Raw genomic sequence first — 22,622 nt, 5'->3', positions numbered from 1 at the left:
CAACTGCCAAAACTAGATTTTGTCTTTTCAATGGGACTCTCAGGTGTGATGGAGCTGCCCAGTGATACAGAACACTTGCAGCTGTCAGGGTGGAGAGGCACCAATCCAGCCACCAGTGGGATGCTTCCGTGGCTGGGGTGTACATGGAGAGCTTTCAGAAGTGAATCAATAGCTGTGATTATACCAAGGGAGACAAACCCTTTTAATGAATTGTCTCTGTCGGGTTTCCAGTTCCGCTCCGTATTCTCCAGTGCGTTGGCAAGGCTGCGGCAGAACTGGGCGGAGGTGTTGGTGTTTGGGGGGGGTAGTTCAGCATCCCCACGGATCATTGCAGTGATGCCTTGGGGAGGATGCTGCTGGCAGGAGCTCTCCCTCCCAGCTGCCGCTTTGGCAGCATCGCAGCGTTACCAGGCAGCGTCTCTCACACCAGCTTCCTCAGCATCTTGTAGGGCACGAGCACCGGCACTGCCTAGCCTCTGCCAACGGCTTTCCTATGCAGGCACTGGCTGTGTGACCCATGTCCCATGCTGTGTTTCCCATGTGCATCCTGCCTGCACTGCAGCAGGAGCAGCCCCTGAGCTCCCACTGCTCCTGACAGATGCCCTGATCCACCCGAGGGCCCCGCGGCTCCAGCTCCACGCGCTGCTCAGCCCCTGGTGTGTGTGAGCTGGAACCTGGTGCAGGTTCTCTGAGGAGCAGCAGGGAGGGTGAGAGGCCCCTGTCCTCCCGTTGCCTCCCTGTTCCCGAACAGTGGGAACCTGGCACTAACTGGCTCCCGTCAGTTGGTGCTGTGCTCATTGCATGGAGCTGTGCAGAGACGATCTGAGAGCAGACGTTTCGCAGCAGACTGCACAGCAAAGCTGCATGAGCCCTGCTCCAGCAGCAAGCAGGTTGTGCAAGAGCACTGGCAGCTGACCCCAGAACCAGCCCAGGTCTGCCTCGTCATCCAGCCTGGGCTGTATGGGGGTAGAGGGTGGGGGTCCTGCTCTGCCGCTGTGGCTGGAGGGAGCCCCAGTGATGAGGCATAGAGCTCTCCATGTCAGAAACTGCCTCCTGAATTTTGGACAGCCTGGAGAAGAGAAAGCTCCTTAAGGGGAGACCTTAGAGCAGCTCCAGTGCCTAAAGGGGCTACAAGAAACCTGGAAGAGGGGCTTTAGACAAGGGCCTGTAGAGACAGGCCAAGGGGAATGGCTTTAACCTGCCAGAGGGGAGATTGAGATGAGCTCTTGGGCAGAAGTTCTTCCCTGTGAGGGTGCTGAGGCACTGGCACAGGGTGCCCAGAGAAGCTGTGGCTGCCCCATCCCTGGCAGTGTTCAAGGCCAGGTTGGACACGGGGGCTTGGAGCAACCTGCTCTAGTGGAAGGTGTTCCTGCTCGTGGCAGGGGGTTGGAACTGGATGAGCTTTAAGGTCCCTTCCACCCAAACCATTCTATGATTCCATGATCTGTGCCTGCGCAGGGAGTTGGACCGGATGCCTCTGAGGTCCCTGCCAGCCACAACCATTCTGTTTGATTCCATGAATCAGGGGAAGTTTTAGAAGTGCCGAAGCTGCTATTTTCTTGCTGGAGCTGAAATCGTTTCCATCAAGCCCAGTCTATTTCTGTAGCTGTCAGCCACGCTTGTAGTAACAATTTGAAACTCCAGAACAGCAAAAGCATCTCTTCCAAAGGACACATAGTAAGTGCCACTGGAGAAGCCGTCTTTGGTTGTCAGTAAAATTCTGTCTAATGGTACCAGTTTATGAGGACCTGATGGACTCTGCAAAGCTGCTGTGTGACAGCAAAGCCTCTCTTATCCAAACACCGAAGGGTACGATGCACAAAGGGCATCTCTGTGGCTCTCACTACTGGGCAAAGCTGGAAGACCCATGGCAGGGCACGTGTTGGGTGCTTCTTCCCACCAAGCTTTGGGTATGGATGTCTCCAGAAAGGTTCCTACAGAGGAATCACCTCCCGGTACTCCGTGGGTGCAGAGCTGTGTCTGTGAGAGCATGTGAATGTTCTCAGAGCAAGAGGAGTAGTTTACAAATCCTTCCTTCCATGGCTAATGTGAAATGCAACTCCAGCACCAGAAACAACTCACAAAACCACTCAAAAAGCAGCAGCACAGTTCTGGGATTGGTGCCTTGTGGACAAGAACCATTTAGCAGTCAGAGTTCCTAGGAGAGGCTGGCAGGTTAACTGCAGAGCTGCCAAATCCACTTCATTCCTGAAGGGCTCAGTTTTGAGCATGGTAGGAAGTTCCCCCATGCAAAAACCTTTCTGTATCTCAAAGCAACAAAAAATGTGATATTCAGCTCTCCAGGGGGAAGGAAATCAGGATGTGAAACAGCTCCTTCATGAGAACATGCGAGACGCTGTGGGACGTTCACTGCTCCCAGAGAGCCACAGAAACGCAGCAAGGCAAAGCTGGGTTATTCCCACAGCTCCAGTGCTGCCTTGTGGGCTTGGGCCTGCCATGTCCCCATGTCCTGCCCTCATGGTCCATGCTGCAGCATCCATGGATCATCAGTTGTGCTCTCCGAACACCTTCACTTCACCCCACGGGTGCCCTGCTGGGATGGTGCTAGGCAGGAATTCCCAATAGAAGGGAGGAGAAGAGGTTGTTTAAACCTAAACTGAGAATCCTTCAGCTGGAACTCACCTGACACAAAGGGTTTCTCTTCTGATCAGCCCCTTGAGGGCACACAGAAATTAAAGCCACCATCCTGGCTGCTTTGGGACTGCTTCACGTGTCTGAAGTAATTGTGGGGACTGTTATGGTCTGTTAATTCACTTGTAGTGACTTGAACTTTCCACCAAACCGTGGAAGGGAAGTTTGTCTTCCTCACAAATGGCTGTGGCTTGTTGAGGGGATTAATATTGAATGCCCCATTCCTGGCAGTGTTCAAGGCCAGGTTGGACGGGGCTTGGAGCAACCTGCTCTAGTGGAAGGTGTCCCTGCCCGTGGCAGCGGGTTGGAAATGGAAAAGCTTTAAGGTCCCTTCCAACCCAAACCATTCTATGATTCTATGATGATTCTATGATTATGGTAAGCATCTGCTCTGGTGAGGAAGCTCTTCAGTACTGGGACTAACACTGTTTCTGATCGCCAGACCTGCCAGATCGCCAGGTCTCCATCACCGTCTCCAGGCACTGTTGAGTCTGGATGCTTCCAGGGACTAAAATACCGCTAAGAAATATGAGATGTGGAGTCACACATCAAATCCATCTCAAATAGTTATTTTAAACAGGCAGGGCAAGAGTGATAGCCCAGGAATTTCAGATAAAGGTGTGCATCAGGTTTCCATACTGAGCATAGGCTCACAGCAGTGTTTCTGGAGCACTCATTTATCTGCAGGAGAACCAGATCTGGACTGGGAGCAGCCCCTCTGCTGTCATGTGCCAGCAGCTCAGGCTCCTCCTGTCTCCAGGTGAAGCATCCAGAGAAACCTGATTTCAGCTCACCGGCTTCCAGGGCACATTGCTGGCTGCGGAGGCAGCAGAAGACACTAGGATGACGAGTCCTGCGTCTGCTTTTGAGGCTTGTACCAACCAGACGTGTCCCTCTGCAGTAGAACGATACCTGCGGCTGGGCCGATGTCCCAATGTCGCTCTGCAGTCGCTTGGTGAACTCTGATGTGCAGGTTGGATGACAAGTGTCAGGTAAATGGCCACCATCAAGAGAAGCCCTGTGGGCAGCAGGGGCAGGGGCTCTGTGCAGAGGGACAAAGGTCTGCTTGCAGTGTCCATGTTTTATTTGAGCTGCTCCGTTGGACTGGTCCCCTCTGATGCCCACGTCTCATCCATCATGTGCGGCTTGAGGAGGAGGAGGAGGGCATCACGCGTGGCCAGATCACAATTAAACACTGGAGATGTGAGAAGCTCCTTGGCTGCTGCAACAAATGCTGCCATGGTCATGTTTGGTTTACTCGGGATCTACACGGCGCCCCGGCTGCGGTTCAGGAATAAGTTATGGATCCAGCAGCCGTTAGCAGAGTTTCGCTGGGCGAGGAACAGGAAGAAACACATTCCCTGCGGCCTCAAGGTGCCTCGTGGCTTGGGGTGATGAAGTGGGTGAAGAAACACATTGTCAGTTCGTAGGGAAACGCCAAGAGCTGCTCTGCTCTGGCCTCATGGAACACCAAACCTGACCATGCAGTTCCCCTCACATTTTCCAGTTGGGAATACAGGTAGAAACGTTCCCAGAGTACAGGCTGGACCTGGAGCAGCTGCTCTGCTGACACGAGTCTCTATCAAACGGGCATTAACATGAAATATGATTAAACTAATTAACATCCTTTAATTGAAATGGAGCCAAAAGAGCCCAAACCAAACTGATGATGTTCTTTGAAGCAGTTTCAGAACCTGCTCTAAATACACCTGTGATCTAATGGATGGAGGCTTCTGAGACATCCTGACTTAATAACTCCTTAACGGTTAAAAAATGAGTATGCTACAAAATCAATATGGCAGAGAGGGACTGGCCTGGGAGGCACAGGATTGTTGCCTCCCTGACACAACTGCTGAGGAGGAGCTTTGGGCTGCTATGATCCTTGTGGCACTTCTGCACTGACCAGCTCCTGGTGCAGCACCAGGATTTTCCAAAGTCATGTGGAAGATGGTGCAAGGTTGTTGCTGAGAAAATGCACAAGCAACAGTGCATGAAACTGCTGCAGTTCTGAGGAGGGTGCCAGGGCGCAGCGCTGGAGCTGCAGTTAGTGGTTTGAGACCAGTGCTGGTGCTGTTGTGAGGGGATGGTCATGTAGGCAGGAGCTTGGAGAAGTGGAATGGCTGGTGTGGGATCCCACTTGCCAACATGAAGGTCTGTGTGAGCACCCATCACAGTCAGTGGAGCTGGAGGGGGTTCATGGCCCCAGTGCTGCAGTGATCTCACTTTGCATCAGCCAGTGATCCCACCATGCATTAGCCAGTGACCCACCGTGCACTGGCCAGTGATCCCAACGTGCATCAGCCAGTGCTCCCACTTGTGAACTGGCCAGTGATGCCGCCGTGCATCAGCCAGTGATCTCCGTGCATCAGCCAGTGACCTACTGTGCCCCAGCATCCCAGCTGCCCCACTGAAGCAGTCCCACCATGCACTGGCAGCCCTGTGCCTGCGTACCCACATCCGTGCACAGCCCGAAGCAGGAGCACCGGCCCCGTGGCCGAGTGTCCCCAGGCCAGCGCACAGAGTGCAGGGAGAAGTCATACAGGGGTGCAGGATACAGGGTGCATGGTGCAGGGAGCAGGGTGCATGGAGCATGGTGCAGGGTGTATGGTGCAGGGAGCAGGGTGCAGGATACAGGGTGCACAGTGCCGGGAGCAGGGTGCACGGTGCAGGGAGCAGGGTGCACAGTGCAGGGAGCACGGTGCAGGGTGCAGAGAGCAGGGAGCAGGGTGCACAGTGCAGGGAGCAGGGTGCAGGATGCAGGGTGCAGAGGGCACGGTACATGGTGTAGGGTGCATGGGGCAGGGAGCAGGACACAGGGAGCAGGGTGTATGGTGCAGAGAGCAGGGTGCAGGATGCAGGGAGCAGTGTTCAGGATGCAGGATGCAGGATGCCGGGAGTATGGTGAATGGCTGCAGCCCGGCCAGGCGTGCTGTGCCGAGCAGACGCTGAGCTCTCTGCAATACCTACATCTTCTGCGAGCTTCTCGTGGCTGTTTCTAACAACATAAAGGGGCCTTTTGGAGATCTGAGCTGGTGTTCAGCATCTCCGCACTGCCTAAAAGCAGTACTGGAGTGACATTTAGAAGCAGCGTAAGGGAAGGGCAGCTATTTATTCCTGATGAGGTGTTTTTCCTTCGGGGACGGGAGCGTAGCTCAAGGCTGGAGCAGCAGGCGATGGATGGGCTGGGGCTGGCCGGATCTCGGCGCACATTCGTGGTGTGACGGTGCCTTCTGCCGAGGCTTGTGCCTGCAGATGGGGGTATCACCGAGGGCGTTCAGGCATCCTGCTCATGCCAGGCGGGGAGCCTCTTGTTTCGGTGCCGGGTCCCGTTGCCGGCTCTCCGCTGGTGTCCGAGTCCGCGGGCGGCGCTGCTCCGTGACGGTGGTGTTGCTCCTGGGGGAAGCTCAGGCTGTCCCAGGCCGAGGGACACCATCCCTACTCCTTGTTCTGTGGGGAGTCCGGTGCCCCTTTGGCTCGCAGCCATTTCTGGGGGTGCTCTTCCCGCCGCAGCAGCCGCTCCCCTCTACCTGCACCTCACCCGGCAGCACCTCCGGCTGCGGGAGGAGACCCCACAGCTCTGCCAGGCTGGGGGGCAGCAGGGAGGTCGGGATGGGAGCAGCGCCGCGGGGCTATGGAGGCATAGCCCCATGTACCGGGGGAACGTGGGGGCTGTGGGGTGGGGGTGTATGAACCCAACGGGGGCTGCGAGTGTGCAACAGGGCGGCTGCAGCTGTGGGGCAAGGGAGATGCAAGGATGGAGCTGGGGGCTGCAGGGACGGAGCTGGGGGGGTGTGCTGCAGCATAGAGCTGGGGCTGCAGCACAGAACAGGGCACTGCAGGGGCGGCGGCGGCGGCCAGGTCGCTGTCAGTGTGGCTGCGGCCACTCCGAAGCCCCCGATGCGGGCGGCTGCGGTGCGGGCGCTGGGGGGACCTCGGCCCCGGTATTGCCCTCGTGCAGTCGCCGCTGCTGTGCCCCCGCCCGGGAGCTGGGCATCTCCCCCGCTCCCCCCATCCGCTGGTCCTCCGGGAGCCCCCCCTCCCGAGCCGCCCGCCCCCCCGCGCTGCCCTCCCCGTTCCCCCGGCCCGGGCAGCGCGGCGGCCGCCAGGGGGCGTGTCGGTGCGCGGCCCCGGGGCCCCGGCGGCGGGTCGGGGGCGCCGGCGGCGGCGGCGGCGGGAGGCGCCGGGGGCGGTGGCGGCGCCGTCCCCGCCCGCAGGGGGAGGAGCTGCCGGCGGCGGCACCTGCCCCGGGCCATGGTGCGCGCGGCACCGGCGCGGCGCCGGAGGGAGCGGAGCGCCGCGCGGGGCGGGCGGCGCCGCGCCATGGAGCCGGCGGCGGGCGGCGGCCCCCCCGCAGCCGCAGCCGGTGCCCCCCCAGCCGCAGCCGGTGCCCGCGCCCGGGCGGCGCCGCGGCGGCCGGGGCTGCGCTGAGCCCCCCGCGGCCGCGCCGGGCACCCCCCCCCTTCCCCGCCCCGGCCCCCCGCCATGGCGCAGCCCGCGGGCCGCGGCGGGCCGAGCCGCGAGCTGCCGGGCATCAGCACCGTAACATACGTCTTCGTTTACAGCCCCGGCGGCCCGGCGGGGCCCCCGGCCCGGCACCGAGCCCGCGCCGCACGCCGCGCCCGCCCCGCTGCGCGGGCCCAAGCGGAAGCTGTACAGCGCCGTGCCCGGCCGCAAGTTCATCGTGGTGAAGAGCTACGCGCCGCAGGGCGAGGGCGAGATCCAGCTCAACCGGGGCGAAGCCGTCAAGGGTGAGTACGGGCGGGCAGCGGCAGGCGGGGACCGGGGCGGGGGAGGGCGGGGATGGCACCCAGCAGCGGCGGGCGCCGGCCCCGAGGTCCCGCTCTGGACACAGGCTGGGCACTGGCAGCACTTGTCCTGTCTGGGGCTGCAGGACCCGGCCCGGCTGCGGGGTCCCGGCCCGGCTGTGGGGTCCTTGGACAGCTCCAGTCCCAGGTCCTTTGGTCAGACGCTGGGGACACAGGGCCCCCTGCCTTGGACCAGCCCTTGGTGCAGGTCCCTCAATCAGGCCCTGGGGTGCTTCTCAGGCTATGGGGTGCTGGCTGGGCTATGGGATGCTGGTCAGGCCCCAGAGGTGGGGCTGTGGTTCCTCACTGTGGCCCGGGGGCTCTGGTCCTGCAGCCAAGCCCTGGGGTGTCAGTCCTGCCCTCTGGCACGTGATTGTGGTGGCCATGCTCTGCTGGGACCCCCAGGAGAAGCGGGCACCTCCTCCCCAGCCCATGGTTGGTGGTGCTCCCTGTGAGCTGCTCCTGCCTCGTGCCATGCCTGGGCCACCAGCAAGGCCCCCAGTTGCAAACCCAGGTCTTGCTGGCTGTGGGCTGAGCGGGAAGGTGGGCAAGGGAGCGCTTCCTAAACAAACCTCCCAGCCACACGCACTAGGAGCCAAGGCGATGCAGAGCTCATGGGGAGATGAGTGGCTTAGAGGGATAATGGCATTGCCCATTATGTTGGGCAGGCTTCCTGAAAGACATGTAAACCCTGCGGTATGTTGTAAGCTTCCAGCAGGCAGGGATAAGAAAAGGCTTGCTCTGCACGCGGGCTAATTCCATAGTTTTTCACAGAAAGTTGAAGGATCTTCTTTTCATCTTCCTGCCCCCGCTTTTTACTGATGCCTTGTACAATGCAGGCTGGAGCAGTCGCTGATCTGAGTGGTTGCGTTAGCTGAAATACGGATCTGAGCTTCGGAGTGGGAGACGGGGCTTTCTGTGCTGTGCTCTGAATTGCTGCTTCAGAAGCACCTTGGAGCTCCAAGTCCTGTGCTGTGGATGCCGAAAACCTCCCCTTGGAGGTGGCAGCCACACAGACCTGCTGTTGTCCTCCCAGTGTGGTGTTGTCCCCTGAGTGGAGGAGGAGGTAGACGTGAAGTGCTGTGACTTGGCTGATGGCGAGGTTTTCTGCACAGGGTAGTTGGAGTTAATGGGTGTTTGTTGTGTGGAGCTATGTGTTGAGTGGTTGTGGGGTATGCAGAAGGCTCAAGGAATCAACAGATGGACATGGCTTTGCTCAGAAGTGCTTTTCCCAGCCCTTGTTGTCACCCAGGGTTTTCCATCACACCCTGCTGTGTCTCCTCACACTCTTGCAGTAAGCATGTGGTCCTGATGCCATTCCTTAGTCATTGCAACAGAATCCTCAGTTCACGTATTCACCTGCGCTTGTTCATGTATCTTCTTCATGTGATCTCCAGAGAGAAAGCAAGTGGTGGGAAACTCCGTGGGGAGGAAGCATGGATCAGGACGGGCAACAGCTCCTCGGTGCTGGAGGTGCTCTCAGCAGCTTCCTTACTTGTGGCCGAGAAGGCTTGGCAGGAGTTAAAAGAGAATCCCTTGAGCGAGAGCTCTCCGGGCCGTGCAGATGGGCAGCACTCAGCTATTTACTGCTTGGAGATGCTCATTAATTTCTGTGGGGATGGGGATATCGGCAGTTCCTGGGTAGGGTGCCCTGGCGCTGCAGACGGGCACGGTTATGGGGATGAATGGAAACCAGCCTGAGTGGAGCTGATGCGCCGGTGCTTTGTCATGTTTGGTGGAGTCGTGACTCCTTTGGAAACAGGGTGATCTCGGTGGCAAGAACTTGCTCACACCCGTCTTGTGGGAAATAGAAGCTAGTGCAAGTGAAGGTCCCTGACTGAGCTGCCACTGGACCCCTGCTCCGAGCTAATGGGGGTGCCCACAGATGAGCAGCAGCAGTGAGAGGTGCTGGGGGAGTGTGTTTTGGCTGTGGGCAGTTGTTTTGTCAGCATGGGGACTTCAGATCAGGGTTCTGCAAAGGGTGTTCCAGCTCCATGGGGACTATCTGAGCTGCCCGGGAATCTGTGTGTTGGGGGTGGAGGGTCCTGGAAGGAGAGGGTGGCAGTGGAGGAAGTGTTGAAGTGTGGTGGGTATGAGCAGCAGAGCTGCCTAGGGAAGGGTAGGAGATGATTTGGGGAGTGTTGTCAAAGAACTGCTGGAGGCTGTTGCCTTGTGAGAGGAGCTGCGTGTGCCTTGTGAGAGGAGCGGGCGAGAGCCCTGCATGGGGGAGCTCTGAGAGTGCAATGCTGAGGGATAAACCTGTCCGGAGATGCAAGTCTGAGTGTCTACAGGCGGGAGTGTGCTGCGGGAAGGGACCCCCACAGGGAGGGCAGCGCTGAATGGGCACAGGCTGGGACAGAGGATGGGTGGTGTGGAAGCTGTGATAGGATCAGTGTCTCATCTTCGGTTGTGTTAGTGAGGGACGTGACAGCCCTCCCTTCGATGCAGTGCGGCTCACTGCTTTCAGGTGGCTGGGGCTGCACTCATACTGATCTCAAATGGCTGGGGCTGCACTCACTGATCTCGAATGGCTGGGGCTCTGAGCAGTTACTGTCAGAGGGGTGAATGGCAAAACATCTGGCAGCTTTGATCTTGAGAATTGCAGAGAAGATGGAGAAGAGTTTGAGGTGGAGTAGCACGAGCTCTGTACTTGTGTGTGTAAGCCATGCAAGGGTTTGTGTATGGCCCTGGTTCAAGTGTGACTGTTATGAAGCAAATGCTACTTGTTGGTGTGCTGTGTTGAGAGAAAGCTGGGGATCCTTGAACATTCAGCCAGGGTCATATTCAGGGGTGGTGTTCCTTGTTGACAGCAAATGGACTTCTGCTGAACGCTGGTGTTAAGCAGTGTCTGTGCACTTGCCTTGGTGGAACGGGAAATGCAGTGAACCTTGTGTTGTGGGATATGTTTCCTCAGGGCTTTCCAGTAGGAATTGGTTTGCTTTCAAGAGCACAGGGAAAGTTAAGGGTGTCTCTCTTGACTATATACTGTCACTGTCCTGGTAGCTGCTGGAGGACAACAGGCAATAATCAATATAGGTATTTCATTTATGAGATAGCTAAAGAATTCAAGCAGAGGAGAGTCTGTCCTTGATCTGCTTGTTACTGATAATGAGAAATGAAATGAGATGTGAGCGCCCCAAGCAAAGGGAGAACCAGTAGTCACCAGCACTGGAATCACAAGGTCACAGGGAGAACTGGTTCATAGGCAGGGCACAATGAGGGCTGAATCTCCAGCCTGGAAACCAGGGAGAAATTAGGAACACTTTGAGCGTGCTGGTTTTGGAGTCTCATTTCTTTGCACTTTGTGATTAGGAGGAGTTAATCTGGAGCAACTGTTACCATGTGCATCCGACAGGAGGTTTTCCTCTCCAGTGTGGCTCCTTATTGACATTCTGTGCTGCAGTATCGAAGCCAACCCTCTGTGAAATAAAAGACAAACTGAATTTCTTTGGCTGTGGTTATGGTTTTGTTGAATTATTATTGTAGCAGTTCTCGGCTGCGCCGGAGGTTGTTCAGATGGAGGGGTTTATTTTACTTGTGAGTAAAGTTGTTATTGCACAGAGGATACAGCTTTTGTTGGTGGAAGGGTTTTGCAGTTTCTCTTTGATGATCAGCCACCTCGTTTCCTCTGTATTCCTTTATCCAGCAGCTCACACACTGTGGGATGTGGCTGTGGGACCCCGCAGGAGTGCGGCTGTTCCAGTGGTTGGATGCAGGTGGTTGGACATGGAGCCATTGATAACTCAGAAGGTTAAGGCAGAGCTTTAAACTTCACCATCAAACTCTCTGTGCCCATGGTGATCTGGAGCAACGGGGTGACAAGCAGCTGCCTCCTCACCAGGCCGCTGCTCCTGCTTTATTCCTGTTCCCAGTGTTGGAAGAACAGGGATGGAGGGAGTCTCGTGGTCACTGAATTGGATCCTTGGCTCTGCATGGCTTTACCATCATCTGTAAACTGGTCACGCTCCACCTGTAAAACTACTGATGCTCTCCTCCTGCTGGGGTGGTGGGGAGGCTGCTCTAGAGCCTTCCAGGCTCCAGGCTTCATCTCTCTGCCTTCTGAAATCAGTGTTTGTGGCTGGTGTAATCATTTTCTGCTGTGCCTTTAGACCCCACAGGCTGCTGTGGCCTGGCTGTGGGACATCGGAGGCACTGGGACCAGGTGCTCCTTTGGAATAAGGAGACTGCTTTTCTCTCCTCTAACAAATGACGTGGCTCAGTCACGAGTGCGAGTCCTTCCTGCCAGCCTTATTCTAGTGATCCACTGAGCAGGGGACCAGGCTCCACTGAGGATTGGGGGCAGTATCCCACCTGATGCTGCAGAGCATCTCCTGGTGCTCACTGTCTCCATGGTGTCCTCAGCTCAGCCACCCTGTGCTGTGGGTGCTGACTCCAGAGTGTTCTCTGCAGCAGCAAAGCTGGGAATCATAGAATCAGGGAATGTTTTGGGTTGGAAAGGACCTTAAGATCATGCCGTTCCAACCACCCTGCCATGGGCAGAGGCGCCTCACACTAGACGATGTCACCCAAGGCTCTGTCCAACCTGGCCTTGAACACTGCCAGGGATGGGGCAGCCACAGCTTCTATGGGCACCCTGTGCCAGCGCCTCAGCACCCTCACAGGGAAGAACTTTTTCTGCATTATATCTAACCTGAACTTCCCCTGTTTCAGTTTGAACCCATCACCCTGTGTCCTATCGCTACAGTCATTGAGAGCCTGTTGCCCTCTGAGCTGTGGTGCTTCACTCTTGGTTCTCTGGTAGCCCTTGGTCACTGAGTGTTCATGCTTTCCATCTAAGGAACTCTTCAAGTCCTTGGGGACTGAAATGCATTCAAACGCTCTCCTTGACCGCAGCATGGTGAGCTTGTTGAGAGCTGGACTGTGGAGGTGCATGGATGCTGCTCCAGTTCTCTGCAGCCCCAAGTTCCTTGGAGGTCATTACGCACAAGTGTGGATCCTACTAGGCCGTTGGAGAGCAGGAGTTGTTACCTCTCCTGATGTGCTGGAGGGGAGTGATAGCACAGAGCTGTGCAGAGCTGGCCCCATTGCTGTGGTGCGTTCCTGTTCTGTGGCTTTACCAAAGATGCTCTGGCATGAGCGTGGCAGCCTTGGGCATGTGTCCTGCAGTGACTTGAACAACACCTCGTGTGGGAACCAAGCCCAAGGCATCCTGATGGTGTGGTTGAAGTGGTTGGGTGTTGTGGGAGTGGGGGACCCGTGCATCTGTGCTGTTTGTTCTGTGTGGTCAGTGTTTGGAAGTGAAAAGATGTTTTGGGAATGATGAGAGGTTCTTGAGACATAGATAAATTATTTCATCTTGTTGTTGTTGGGCACTTTAAAAAATGAGTCATGGAAGAGGAAAAGGAGAAAAATTGCTCATGAAAGACACAAGAAAATGAACTGAATCAAACTCAGATATCTCAGGGACGTGAGAAATATCGTTGGGAAGAAGTTGAGTTTGTTGCTTATGATATGTACAACTGCGTGGCCAAGCTTGTGGTGACCTGGTGACAGGGAATGACCCTGTCCCCTTTCATGGCAGCAGGACTTACAAGTAATGCTTTTCCACCGTAGGTTTGGGTAATTTCTCTCCTAGGTCTAAGCAAGGTTCTGTCTCTGTGTGGTAATGGTTATTTAGGTAATGAACTAACGCTGAGGCTCCTGGGAAGGGTACAGTAGAGCACTGACTCACAGAAGAACTGGTCCCTCAGAGAGCCCAGTGGTCCTTGTCTGGCTCCTGCCCCTCCATGGGTAGCTCCATGGTCCCTGCTGTTAGACTGTTCTCCTGAGGCAGGTGGACACAAGCAGTTGTTGTTTCTCTTCTCTGTTCCATACTCACTTTTGAGTATTTTGTTCAAGAACATTTGAACATTTTCAACCAAATTTGTTGAAATTTGGAGTCTCAAGAAGTTGCTGAGACACGGCAGCTGAGGGAGGGAATGCAGCCAGCCAATGGCCCATGGAGCCCGGTGGTCCTGGCCACAGAGACAGTGCAGCTCCAGGACAACCATGGTGTGAACTGCCATGTTCTGCAGAACAGGAGTTAGAGGGTGTCTGGGAATACTGCAGTGGGGAGAGGTGCCCGGGCTGTGTGTGGAGCAGGTCAAGATGGGCTGGGGATATGCTGTGGGTGAACAGGGAGCCGTGGATGGGGGGTGGTGGGGTTTGTAGGACATGGGCTTCCAAACTGTGGCTCTGCATAGGCTGCAGAGCAGTGGACTCGGTTGTATCTTGCCTAGCGCATCTCTGGCTGTTCTTGTTTTCATAGAATGGTCTGGGTTGAAGGGACCTTTAAAGGTTACTTAGTCCAACCCCCCTGCAATGAGCAGGGACATCTTCAACTAGGCCAGGTTGCTCAGGGCCCCGTTCAACCTGGCCTTGAATGTCTTCAGGGATGGGGCATCTACCACCTCTCTGGCAACCTGTGCCCCTGTCTCACCTGTGCCCCTGTCTCAACCTGTGCCCCCCTGTGTTTTCTGTATAAAGATCTGACCTCTTTCTGCTCCCTGCTGTGCTCCTGATGCCGGTCGTGTCATAAGACAGCTATAATTATGCCTGATGTAGAAGAGTATCTCATCTGGCTGGTTTCTAAATATGTTACTCTTCAGATTAAGTGTTCTCTTGTTCACATTCTCTCTTTGGTTGTTTCTTTTTTAAATCCACTCACCTCTATATGCCTGTTTTGTATGTGCTTACATCCACATTGCTGTGCCATTGCTGTGCCATTGCTCTGCCCTATTCTTTACATCTTCCCTGCAGTTAATGTTATTATACTTTGGATCAACCTTCTGCTCTTCCCTAACCCAGTTTGGTTTCTGTTCCAAATAAATAGGTCTTCGATTGCAATCTTGGGCAGTGTCCAGGTGGATCTTGCATTGCTTTGGTTAAGTGATTTCAGATAAAGAGAACATAGAATTTATACATCCTCTTTACTTTTGTAAATCAAATAAAGTTTACAGAGTTTAGGAACATCAAATGCACCTCTTGAGCTGTCAGTACCTCCGCTTCCTCTCCTTCTGCATGATTATTCCCTTGTTAATGCTGGTAACAGCCCATGTAAGTCACAGGTGATGGTGACTGTAGTTCATTTGGTGTTTCCTCAGGGTGGGTACAACTTGAGTTGCAGTTTGCATGGTTGTTCCAGTGCTATCCTGGGACTGAAGCCTTCCAACTGTAGAGGAGGGGGCTGGAGAGCCAGGTTCTGTTGGGAAGTGGTTCCGCAGGGCCGTGTTAGCACCAGCAGCTCCAGGGGCTGAGCTGTGTTCCTCTGGGATTGTGCAGGAGGCTGGTTGTTAGTAACTAGCACTGAGCTGGGCCCTGACACCCCGAATGTCACTCACTGGTCATGCGGTGGCTTGAACAGACCTGGAGCACAGGGAGGGATGTGCTTTTTGGACGGAAGTGTTATTTAGAATCAGAACGGTTTGGTTTGGATTGGACCTTAAAGCTCATCCAGTTCTAACCCCCTGCCACAGGCAGGGGCACCTTCCACTATAGCAGGTTGCTCCAAGCCCCGTCCAACCTGGCCTTAAACACTGCCAGGGACGGGACATTTCATAGGCAGCCTCTTCCATTCAGAGCTGGCTGCAGTTCTGTGGTGGTTTTGAGTTGTGCCACCACAGCAACATAACTTAGAATGAAAGTAAGAGACCAGAAGCCTGGGCAGGAATGCAAAGGTTCCAGCTCTGAGGACCTTGCTGATGAAAGGAGGTGATGAGAAGTCGGCTAGATATGCATGTGCAGTGTGACAGCCCCTTGCACCAGGGATGTGGCTGGATGTTGAGGCTCTGAGTGTTTGCAAGAAATGGCCATCAGATCCTATGAGTCCATGAGGTACATTAAGACACTGGAGAGGAGGGGAAAACGGTCTGTTAGAGACTTACATGGCTTTCTGGAATGCTGTTTATGGTCTGGTATCAGTCAAGGCTTAAGAAGGTTGGGTGGGATCTTGAGGATAATGCAACAGGAAAAAGTGTCAAAATCTACTTCAGCACGAAGAAGAGATGGAGATTCCCAGAGGACACACGGAACAAGTAGTCCCTCTACGATTATTAAAGCTGCACCACTTGGCCTTATAAACTCTATTTTTAGTAATCCCAAGCTATGGCTGGAAAAATTGGTCTGGCCTAAAATGTTCTGACTGTTTAAAGTTTAATTTTTGCCACAGATGAGGCTGCACGTTCAGCTCCTTTGTGTCGTCCGGTGGGACAAGTGTGCCTGCTTTGGGGAATGCTGCTCTGCCTGGGGCTTAGAGCAGTGAGCCCACCTAGGACAGGCAGTCCCAGCCTCTTCCCTGCAGGAGCAGGGAATGTGCACACACCAATTGCGTGAGCTTTGTCCTGGCATCAGGGGTTATCCTCCAGAGTTGTGTTTGAAGACAGCCTCGGCCACCAAGAGCTGTGCTGTTGCTGGGAGCTCCTCAGGTGGTTGGTTGCCTCAGGCTCCACTGGCCCTTTGGGCTTAAGCTGAGTGGTTTTAGGATGACGAGCAGCAAAAGTTAACAAAAAGCTCTTGATCCTGTGTTTCCCTTTCTAGCTGTATTGCTGTGAATCAGTTTATTAGTGTCTCTGGCTGTACTTCGTGGCTAAGAGTGACTCGGAATCACTCCTGAAGCTTTTTCTTCGTACTGGGGTCAAGAAATTCTCCTTCTGTTCCTTCTTGTTTTGTCGACTGGGAAGGTCGTTTTGAAAGAGATGGGAAGAAGCCAAGATGTGGCTGGCTGCTAGAGCCTGGTATGAGAATTATACAGTCTCTTGGGACTGCTGTCTGTCATGAGTCCTGCTTTCTGCTGTGCTAAATTTCTTTACTTGAGGTTAGGACAGGATTTTTCCACTGAGATCTTAACATGTTGCAGGTCAACAGCATGGTTTCTGGATTGTTGGAGCTGCTAAAAATGTCCTGCTTAGGCCAAATAACCCTTCTGGAAATCAGGGTGTCATTGATAAGAAATCCTTCATGTAAGAATTTGGAGAAACAAAATTCATGGCACGAAGGGAGGATTTAGAGGTGATGTCAGGCAGAACAGCATCAGGGTCCTGGTTTCTCTGCTGCACATAGGAAGGACAAAACTGGCCTGAGCTGTTGTGATCCACTTGCCTTCAGCTTCACTTTCATTCAGGTACACTGGTGAAGGGGTTCTGCTTGCTTGGGATAACACAGCTCTGAAACTGGTTTGTACTTTGTTTTTTCTTCAAGTATAAATTCCCCTGTCAGGGAACAGCAGGCTTCCAAACTAGCCTTAGATCTCAGCTTTCTTCAGTACCAGCTTTCTCCAGAGATGCTCACTGTACAGGTAGCACAGACTGGTGAGGAAGTGAGATGCTGGAAGAACAACCATGTAAGACATAGAGTTTGTGCTCATGGTATTGTCCAGGTTTGGGTCTGTCCTGTTGTGCCTGTTGCCTGCATAGGACTCAGCTCTGCTGTCTTTGAGTATCTGCACTGAAGCTTCAAAGTGCTTGAAACCCTTTAGGTCAAGATGACTATTTTCTGCAGTGTTCTGGGTTTTTCATTCTTCTCCACTCACCTGTTTTTAATGGGATTTCTTCTCTCCTTTGTTCAGAGGAGGGTGATAAGCGTTTCTGAAGTCAACAACATTGCGTTTGCTTATTCAGCAGTAACGTTGCCCGGAGTCTCTCTGAAATACACCAAAATGAGATTCTTTAGTGTGTGGATCAGATACCATTTGAAAGTCATATAGGTACCAGTGTGAGGTTGGATTATTGCATATTGCCATGAAAATGATAGCATTTGTACTTGGTATCTGTGGTGATACATTGAGAATTCTTATCAGCTTGTCACTGCAGGAGGGGAAACCTTGTTGACAAGTCAAAAGAACGAGAGACCATCATGGGCTTCTCACTCTGTAGCAGATGTCCCATGTCTCCTGCCTTCTCCTCCTCAGGTTTCTGGTATCTGTGGCTGTGTCCTGAGCCCAGCTGTGCAGTGGGAATTGGAAGGTTCCCAGCAGAGTTCATGGAGCCATTGTTTGTCCATGGCTTGAGCGCATCAGTTCAGTAGCTGGACCCAAGTACGGAAAAAACACACGTGCTTGAGATTGACCAGCACAGAAATGGTCCTTTGGTTTTAGCCTTATTTAGGCTTATTTAGGACATGGAGCTGTTGGAGCAAGTCCAGAGGAGGCCACGCGGATGATCAGGGGCTGGAGCACCTCCCGTATGAAGACAGGCTGAGAAAGCTGGGGCTGTTGAGCCTGGAGAAGAGAAGCTGCGTGGAGACCTCAGAGCAGCTTCCAGTGTCTGAAGGGGGCTACAAGGATGCTGGAGAGGGACTCTTCATCAAGGACTGTAGCAATAGGACAAGGAGTAATGGTTCAAACTGAAACAGGGGAAGTTCAGGTTGGATATAAGGCAAAAGTTCTTCCCTGTGAGGGTGCTGAAGCGCTGGCACAGAGTGCCCAGAGAAGCTGTGGCTGCCCCATCCCTGGCAGTGTTCAAGGCCAGGTTGGACACAGGGGCTTGGAGCAACCTGCTCTAGTGGAAGGTGTCCCTGCCCGTGGCAGGGGGTTGGAGCTGGAGGAGCTTTAAGGTCCCTTCCAACCCAACCCGTTGCATGGTTCTGTGGTTTCCAGCAGGTTGTTCAGAGTGCCTCTGTTCACTGCCTCTTGCTTTTGGTGGACTTTTTCCTTTGAAGAAATGTTGTTTTTTCTCATAAATATAGACCTCTATGTATTTATTTATTTTAACCAAGCATATGGTTCAGTTTGTCCTTCACATGCTGGGTTCTCTTCCAGTACTGCAGTACTTACAATGTCAGTTTTTTGGGGAGATGTGAAATCAGTCAATGTAACATTGGAGTGTTCCAAAGGTGTGTTTGAGGGGGTGGATTTATGCTTCTGAACTCTTTCTGAAGGTCTTTCTCCACTTTCTGTGCTTTGCCTATATCTGAATTCTACAGCAGAGTCAAATTTGTCTCTAAATCGTGCACTGCTAAACAGTATGTTTGAAAGCACCAGGAATTTCAGAGGCATCCTCATGAGTGGCTGCTGAGCCGAGCCCAAATATTAGCCAAGGTTATTCCCTCCAGGTTTCCTCCAGCAAGGCAGAGCTCTCCTTAACACCGTGACATTTCCTGCCTGTTGACACAGGAGGCACAGGACAAACACAAATGTCTCATCTCATCCACCACGTGCTCCTCCGTGTCCCACATCCATCACATATGCTTTTGGGACGAGTGGGCTCCGGCAGCTTCCATTGTCTCCTGGTCCGAAATCCAGGCACAGTGAGCTTGGCTTCAGCTGCCGAGTGCCTTCAGTCACATCCCTGGCAGTGGTTACTCCAGCGTGACGTCCCATGAACCCTCGTGTGTATGTGTTCAGCATGTGGCTTCTTCCAGTGCCTGTGATTTCCATCGGACTGAGCAGTGCTGACAGATGCTGTCTGGAACCAGCCACATTCCCCTTCCAGCCGCTGTCCTGTCACCTGCTGCTCTGTGGGTTCTCTCTCAGAACAGTTTCCCACTACGAAGTGACTGTTTATTCCTCCCCAAGCTGTTTTCCCACCTCTGAATTTAAGTTACCTAAAGGGGCTACAAGAAACCTGGAGAAGGGCTTTGGACAAGGGCCTGTAGGGACAGGCCAAGGGGAATGGTTTTAACCTGCCAGAGGGGAGTTTGAGATGAGCTCTTAGGCAGAAGTTCTTCCCTGTGAGGGTGCTGAGGCGCTGGCACAGGGTGCCCAGAGAAACTGTGGCTGCGCCATCCCTGGCAGTGTTCAAGGCCAGGTTGGACAGGGCTTGGAGCAACCTGCTCTAGTGGAAGGTGTCCCTGCCCATGGCAGGGGGTTGGAACTGGATGAGCTTTAAGGTCCATTCCAAGACAAACCATTCCATGAGTTCTGTCTGTTGTACTTGAACTGGTTCTGTAAAGGGCAGACAGACTGATATGCCACAACCCATCGGCTTTCTGTAGGGCTTCTCTGGCTGATCTGGCAGCCTTAGAAAGGAGAGGCTCGGGAGGAAGATTCATTCTCCCAAAGACTGGGGTCTTCAGGAGCTGCTCCTGAGGTCATGGGCTCCCTCAGGGCAAAGGCACCTCTGACGGAGCATGTCGTTAGGGAGGAGTTGGTGAGCACAAGCCAGGAGCAGTTGGTGGCTGTTCTGGAGAACCTCTGCGGGTTCAGCATGAGGTGCTGGGTGCAGTGGCCTTGTACAGGGTAACGGTGGGGTTGGGGTCACCCAGTACTGGCAGAGCTGTCATGTTCGAAGCACTGTGTTGATCTCTGCTCTGGTCTGGGGGGTGAAAGGCTGTTGATTCATCCTGTGTGTGAGGTTGCCAGTGCACAGCTACACCTGAAGTGCTTGTCTAGACTCCCTGTAGTCAGTGGTAAGAAATAGCTCTTCCCAAGTGTAATTTATCTCATCCCAAGTTAGATATTTAAAATAAGTCTGATGAATCATGCTCTGAAATAGCCTATTTCTCTGTTGACTAGCTCAGATACGGAGTGCCTCTTAGCTGTGTCTTTCATCTGTCTTGGCCATTAGCAGTGGCTCTTGCATGCCACGGCAAGGGTTCGCTTGACTTCAGCATCTGTTTTCTGTCCAGAAAGCCTGCTCTGCTGTTGTCTGTGACATCCTGCTGTGGAAGTGAATGAAAAGAGCAGTCATCAATCTGACGCCCCTTGCGTCTCCCAGGTGGGTGTTAACCCAAGTTATGGGTCTTCTCTTGAGATGAGCCAAAGGTTCCCCAATGAATCATTGTGCTTTCCCAGCAGAAGGCTGCTTTCCATGCGGCCAGAGCATCGCTCCGCAGCGGGAGCAGGGGCAGATGTTGGTGCTGCTTCAGTGTGTGCTGCTGTGTTTGAAGAGTCAATTCAGATCTTTAATCTTCTGAGGCTGAAGTTAATTACCAACGGAGGAACTCGCTGGTGGGTGTCTTCCCATGGAGATCAGATGTGTTTCTATTCAAGGCTTCCCAGCCCAGGAGAGGTGAGACTGGCGCTTTAGCAGTTTGCTCCTGAGGTAGCTCTGTTGTTTGCCTGCCTGGGACTCTGCTGGCACAGAGGCTTGCAAGATAGTCTGAGTGTTCAGCTTTTGGGAGAAGCATGCCAACAGGCATCTCTGAGCCTGACAGTAACAGCTTGCTTCGAATCCAGCCACATGTTTGTGGATTAAATATGGACCTTGGGTCTGACACCTGTAGGATGTGCCAGGGGCTGCCTCTCCTGGGCTCTCCAAGTGATGTGTCACCATGTCTCCAAAGCAGGGCACTGCTGGGAATAGCTGCTGGGCTGGAGGGGTCGCCCCTGGTGTGTTTGTTTCTTGTCTTGATGAAGAATTAGAGGCACACTCTGCTCCCTGTTTAAAGCTGGCTGTCAAATCGCTGCTGCATATTACCATTTTCCTTTGATCCCTGCTGCCTGTCAGAAGCAGAATTTCCTTCTCGGCAAGCTCATGATTGATGTAGTTGTGTAAATCATTGGGACAGTTGTTAATACAGTCAGCCTGCAGCCTGGGCAGGAGATGCTGTTGCTTCTGAGTGCCCCAGTGCCGGCACAGTGTTCCTAACTCATAGGAAGCATTTGGGAAGGAAGACTCCAATCTGAACTGAGTCTTGAGAGTTGCTCAGCTCTGAGGGAATGTGAAAGCTAAACCAGGGTGTAGGGTGAGAAGCTCCCCATGACCCGGCTTCAGTGTGCGCTTGGGCCCAGAACCCCCCCCGTGTGCTGGGCTGCACCCCCAGAGCGTGAGCAGCAGGTCAGGGAGGGGATTCTGCCCCTCTGCTGCGCTCTGGGGAGACCCCCCCTGCAGCCCTGATCCAGCTCTGGGGCAACAGCACAAGAGGGACGTGGAGCTGCTGGAGCGAGGCCAGAGGAGGCCCCGGAGCTGCTGCGAGGGCTGGAGCAGCTCTGCTCTGGAGCCAGGCTGAGAGAGCTGGGCTAGTTCAGCCTGGAGAAGAGAAGGCTCCTGAAGGGGAGACCTTAGAGCAGCTCCAGTGCCTAAAGGGGCTCCAGGAAACCTGGAGAGGGGCTTTGGACAAGGGCCTGTAGGGACAGGCCAAGGGGAATGGCTTTAACCTGCCAGAGGGGAGATTGAGATGAGCTCTGAGGCAGAAGCTCTTCCCTGTGAGGGTGCTGAGGCACTGGCACAGGGTGCCCAGAGAGGCTGTGGCTGCCCCATCCCTGGCAGTGTTCAAGGCCAGGTTGGACACAGGGGCTTGGAGCAACCTGCTCTAGTGGAAGGTGTCCCTGCCCGTGGCAGGGGGTTGGAACTGGATGAGCTTTAAGGTCCCTTCCACCCAAACCAGTCTGGGATTCTATGATCTTTAATCTCATCATGGGAGGCTTGGATGGAGGGAGGGAGATACCATCAGTTTCAGGAGGCTGATGGGGAGAAGTGTGTTACCTATTTCTAGGATACAAGTAACACTGAGAATGATTTTCTGTAATTTCTGCATGTTACCTGGAAATACTCTTTGGTTAATTTTTAATTCTCAGAGTAATTGCAGTTTATGAGGAGCACAAGTTACCATTCAAGGGGTTGTAGCAGGTAATTCCAGAGATGCCCAGTGCTCTGTACGAGTTCATACACCTGAAGGACAAGTGAGACCTTCTCTGCTGAGCTGCTAGGGGTCATCGAGGGCTGAGTGTGGATCAGGAAAAGGCACTTTTGGAGCAGCTTTTGGTCCGTGTGCTGCAGGTCTGAGGGGAGAGGCTCTTGCTTGGTGGGGAATCCACAAGGCACATTCTTAGAGAAAGATTGTGGTATGTGGCTTGTGGTTGCTGGGACCAGTGTCCAGCCTTGTCCTGATCTGCCTCGGTTACTCCTTCAAGGCGGTAGATGCTGGGTGAGGGCAGGAGATGCTGGGTGAGAGCAGAAGGTGCTGGAGGGCTGTGATTTGCCCTCTGGCCTCATCCCAAGCACTGCTGGCCTTTGCCTTGATGAGAATGTTCTTGGCACATGTGCTGGGCTCTGCTCGTGGCCCAGACCCCGAGATCTGCTGCTGGTCACTTGTTCAGCTGAAAGATCTGGTGATCAGCTTTGAAGCCAGGGATTTCTTGTTAATTGTCCACAGTGAGCAGCAGCACCAAGTGTGAGTTGTGTTCATCAACAGCCTGGTGCTCAGAGCTCCTGTTCGTTAGGTCCCATGGTGGATTTGTAGCTTTATGGCTTGGCTGAATGAGGAAACCAGAAGAGGTGATCCATGCTG

At 54.0% G+C, this 22,622-nt stretch overlaps 1 protein-coding gene across 1 annotated transcript in view; it reads left to right on the top strand.

Moving 5' to 3' along the window:
• SHANK3 (SH3 and multiple ankyrin repeat domains 3) overlaps positions 1–22,622 on the top strand; it is a 324,463-nt gene that overhangs the window by 137,845 nt on the left and 163,996 nt on the right. Inside the window, exons 14-15 of the mRNA XM_030472062.1 lie at positions 5,469–5,478; positions 7,215–7,400. Coding sequence (XP_030327922.1) covers positions 5,469–5,478; positions 7,215–7,400 — 196 coding nt within the window. The remainder of the gene's footprint in view (positions 1–5,468; positions 5,479–7,214; positions 7,401–22,622) is intronic.

The sequence above is a fragment of the Strigops habroptila genome, chromosome 3 (assembly GCF_004027225.2).
Source record: "Strigops habroptila isolate Jane chromosome 3, bStrHab1.2.pri, whole genome shotgun sequence".
Taxonomy (NCBI): Eukaryota; Metazoa; Chordata; class Aves; order Psittaciformes; family Psittacidae; genus Strigops; species Strigops habroptila.
The sequence above is the reverse complement of the archived record's forward strand: the minus strand, read 5'-3'. Positions and strand labels throughout refer to the sequence as shown.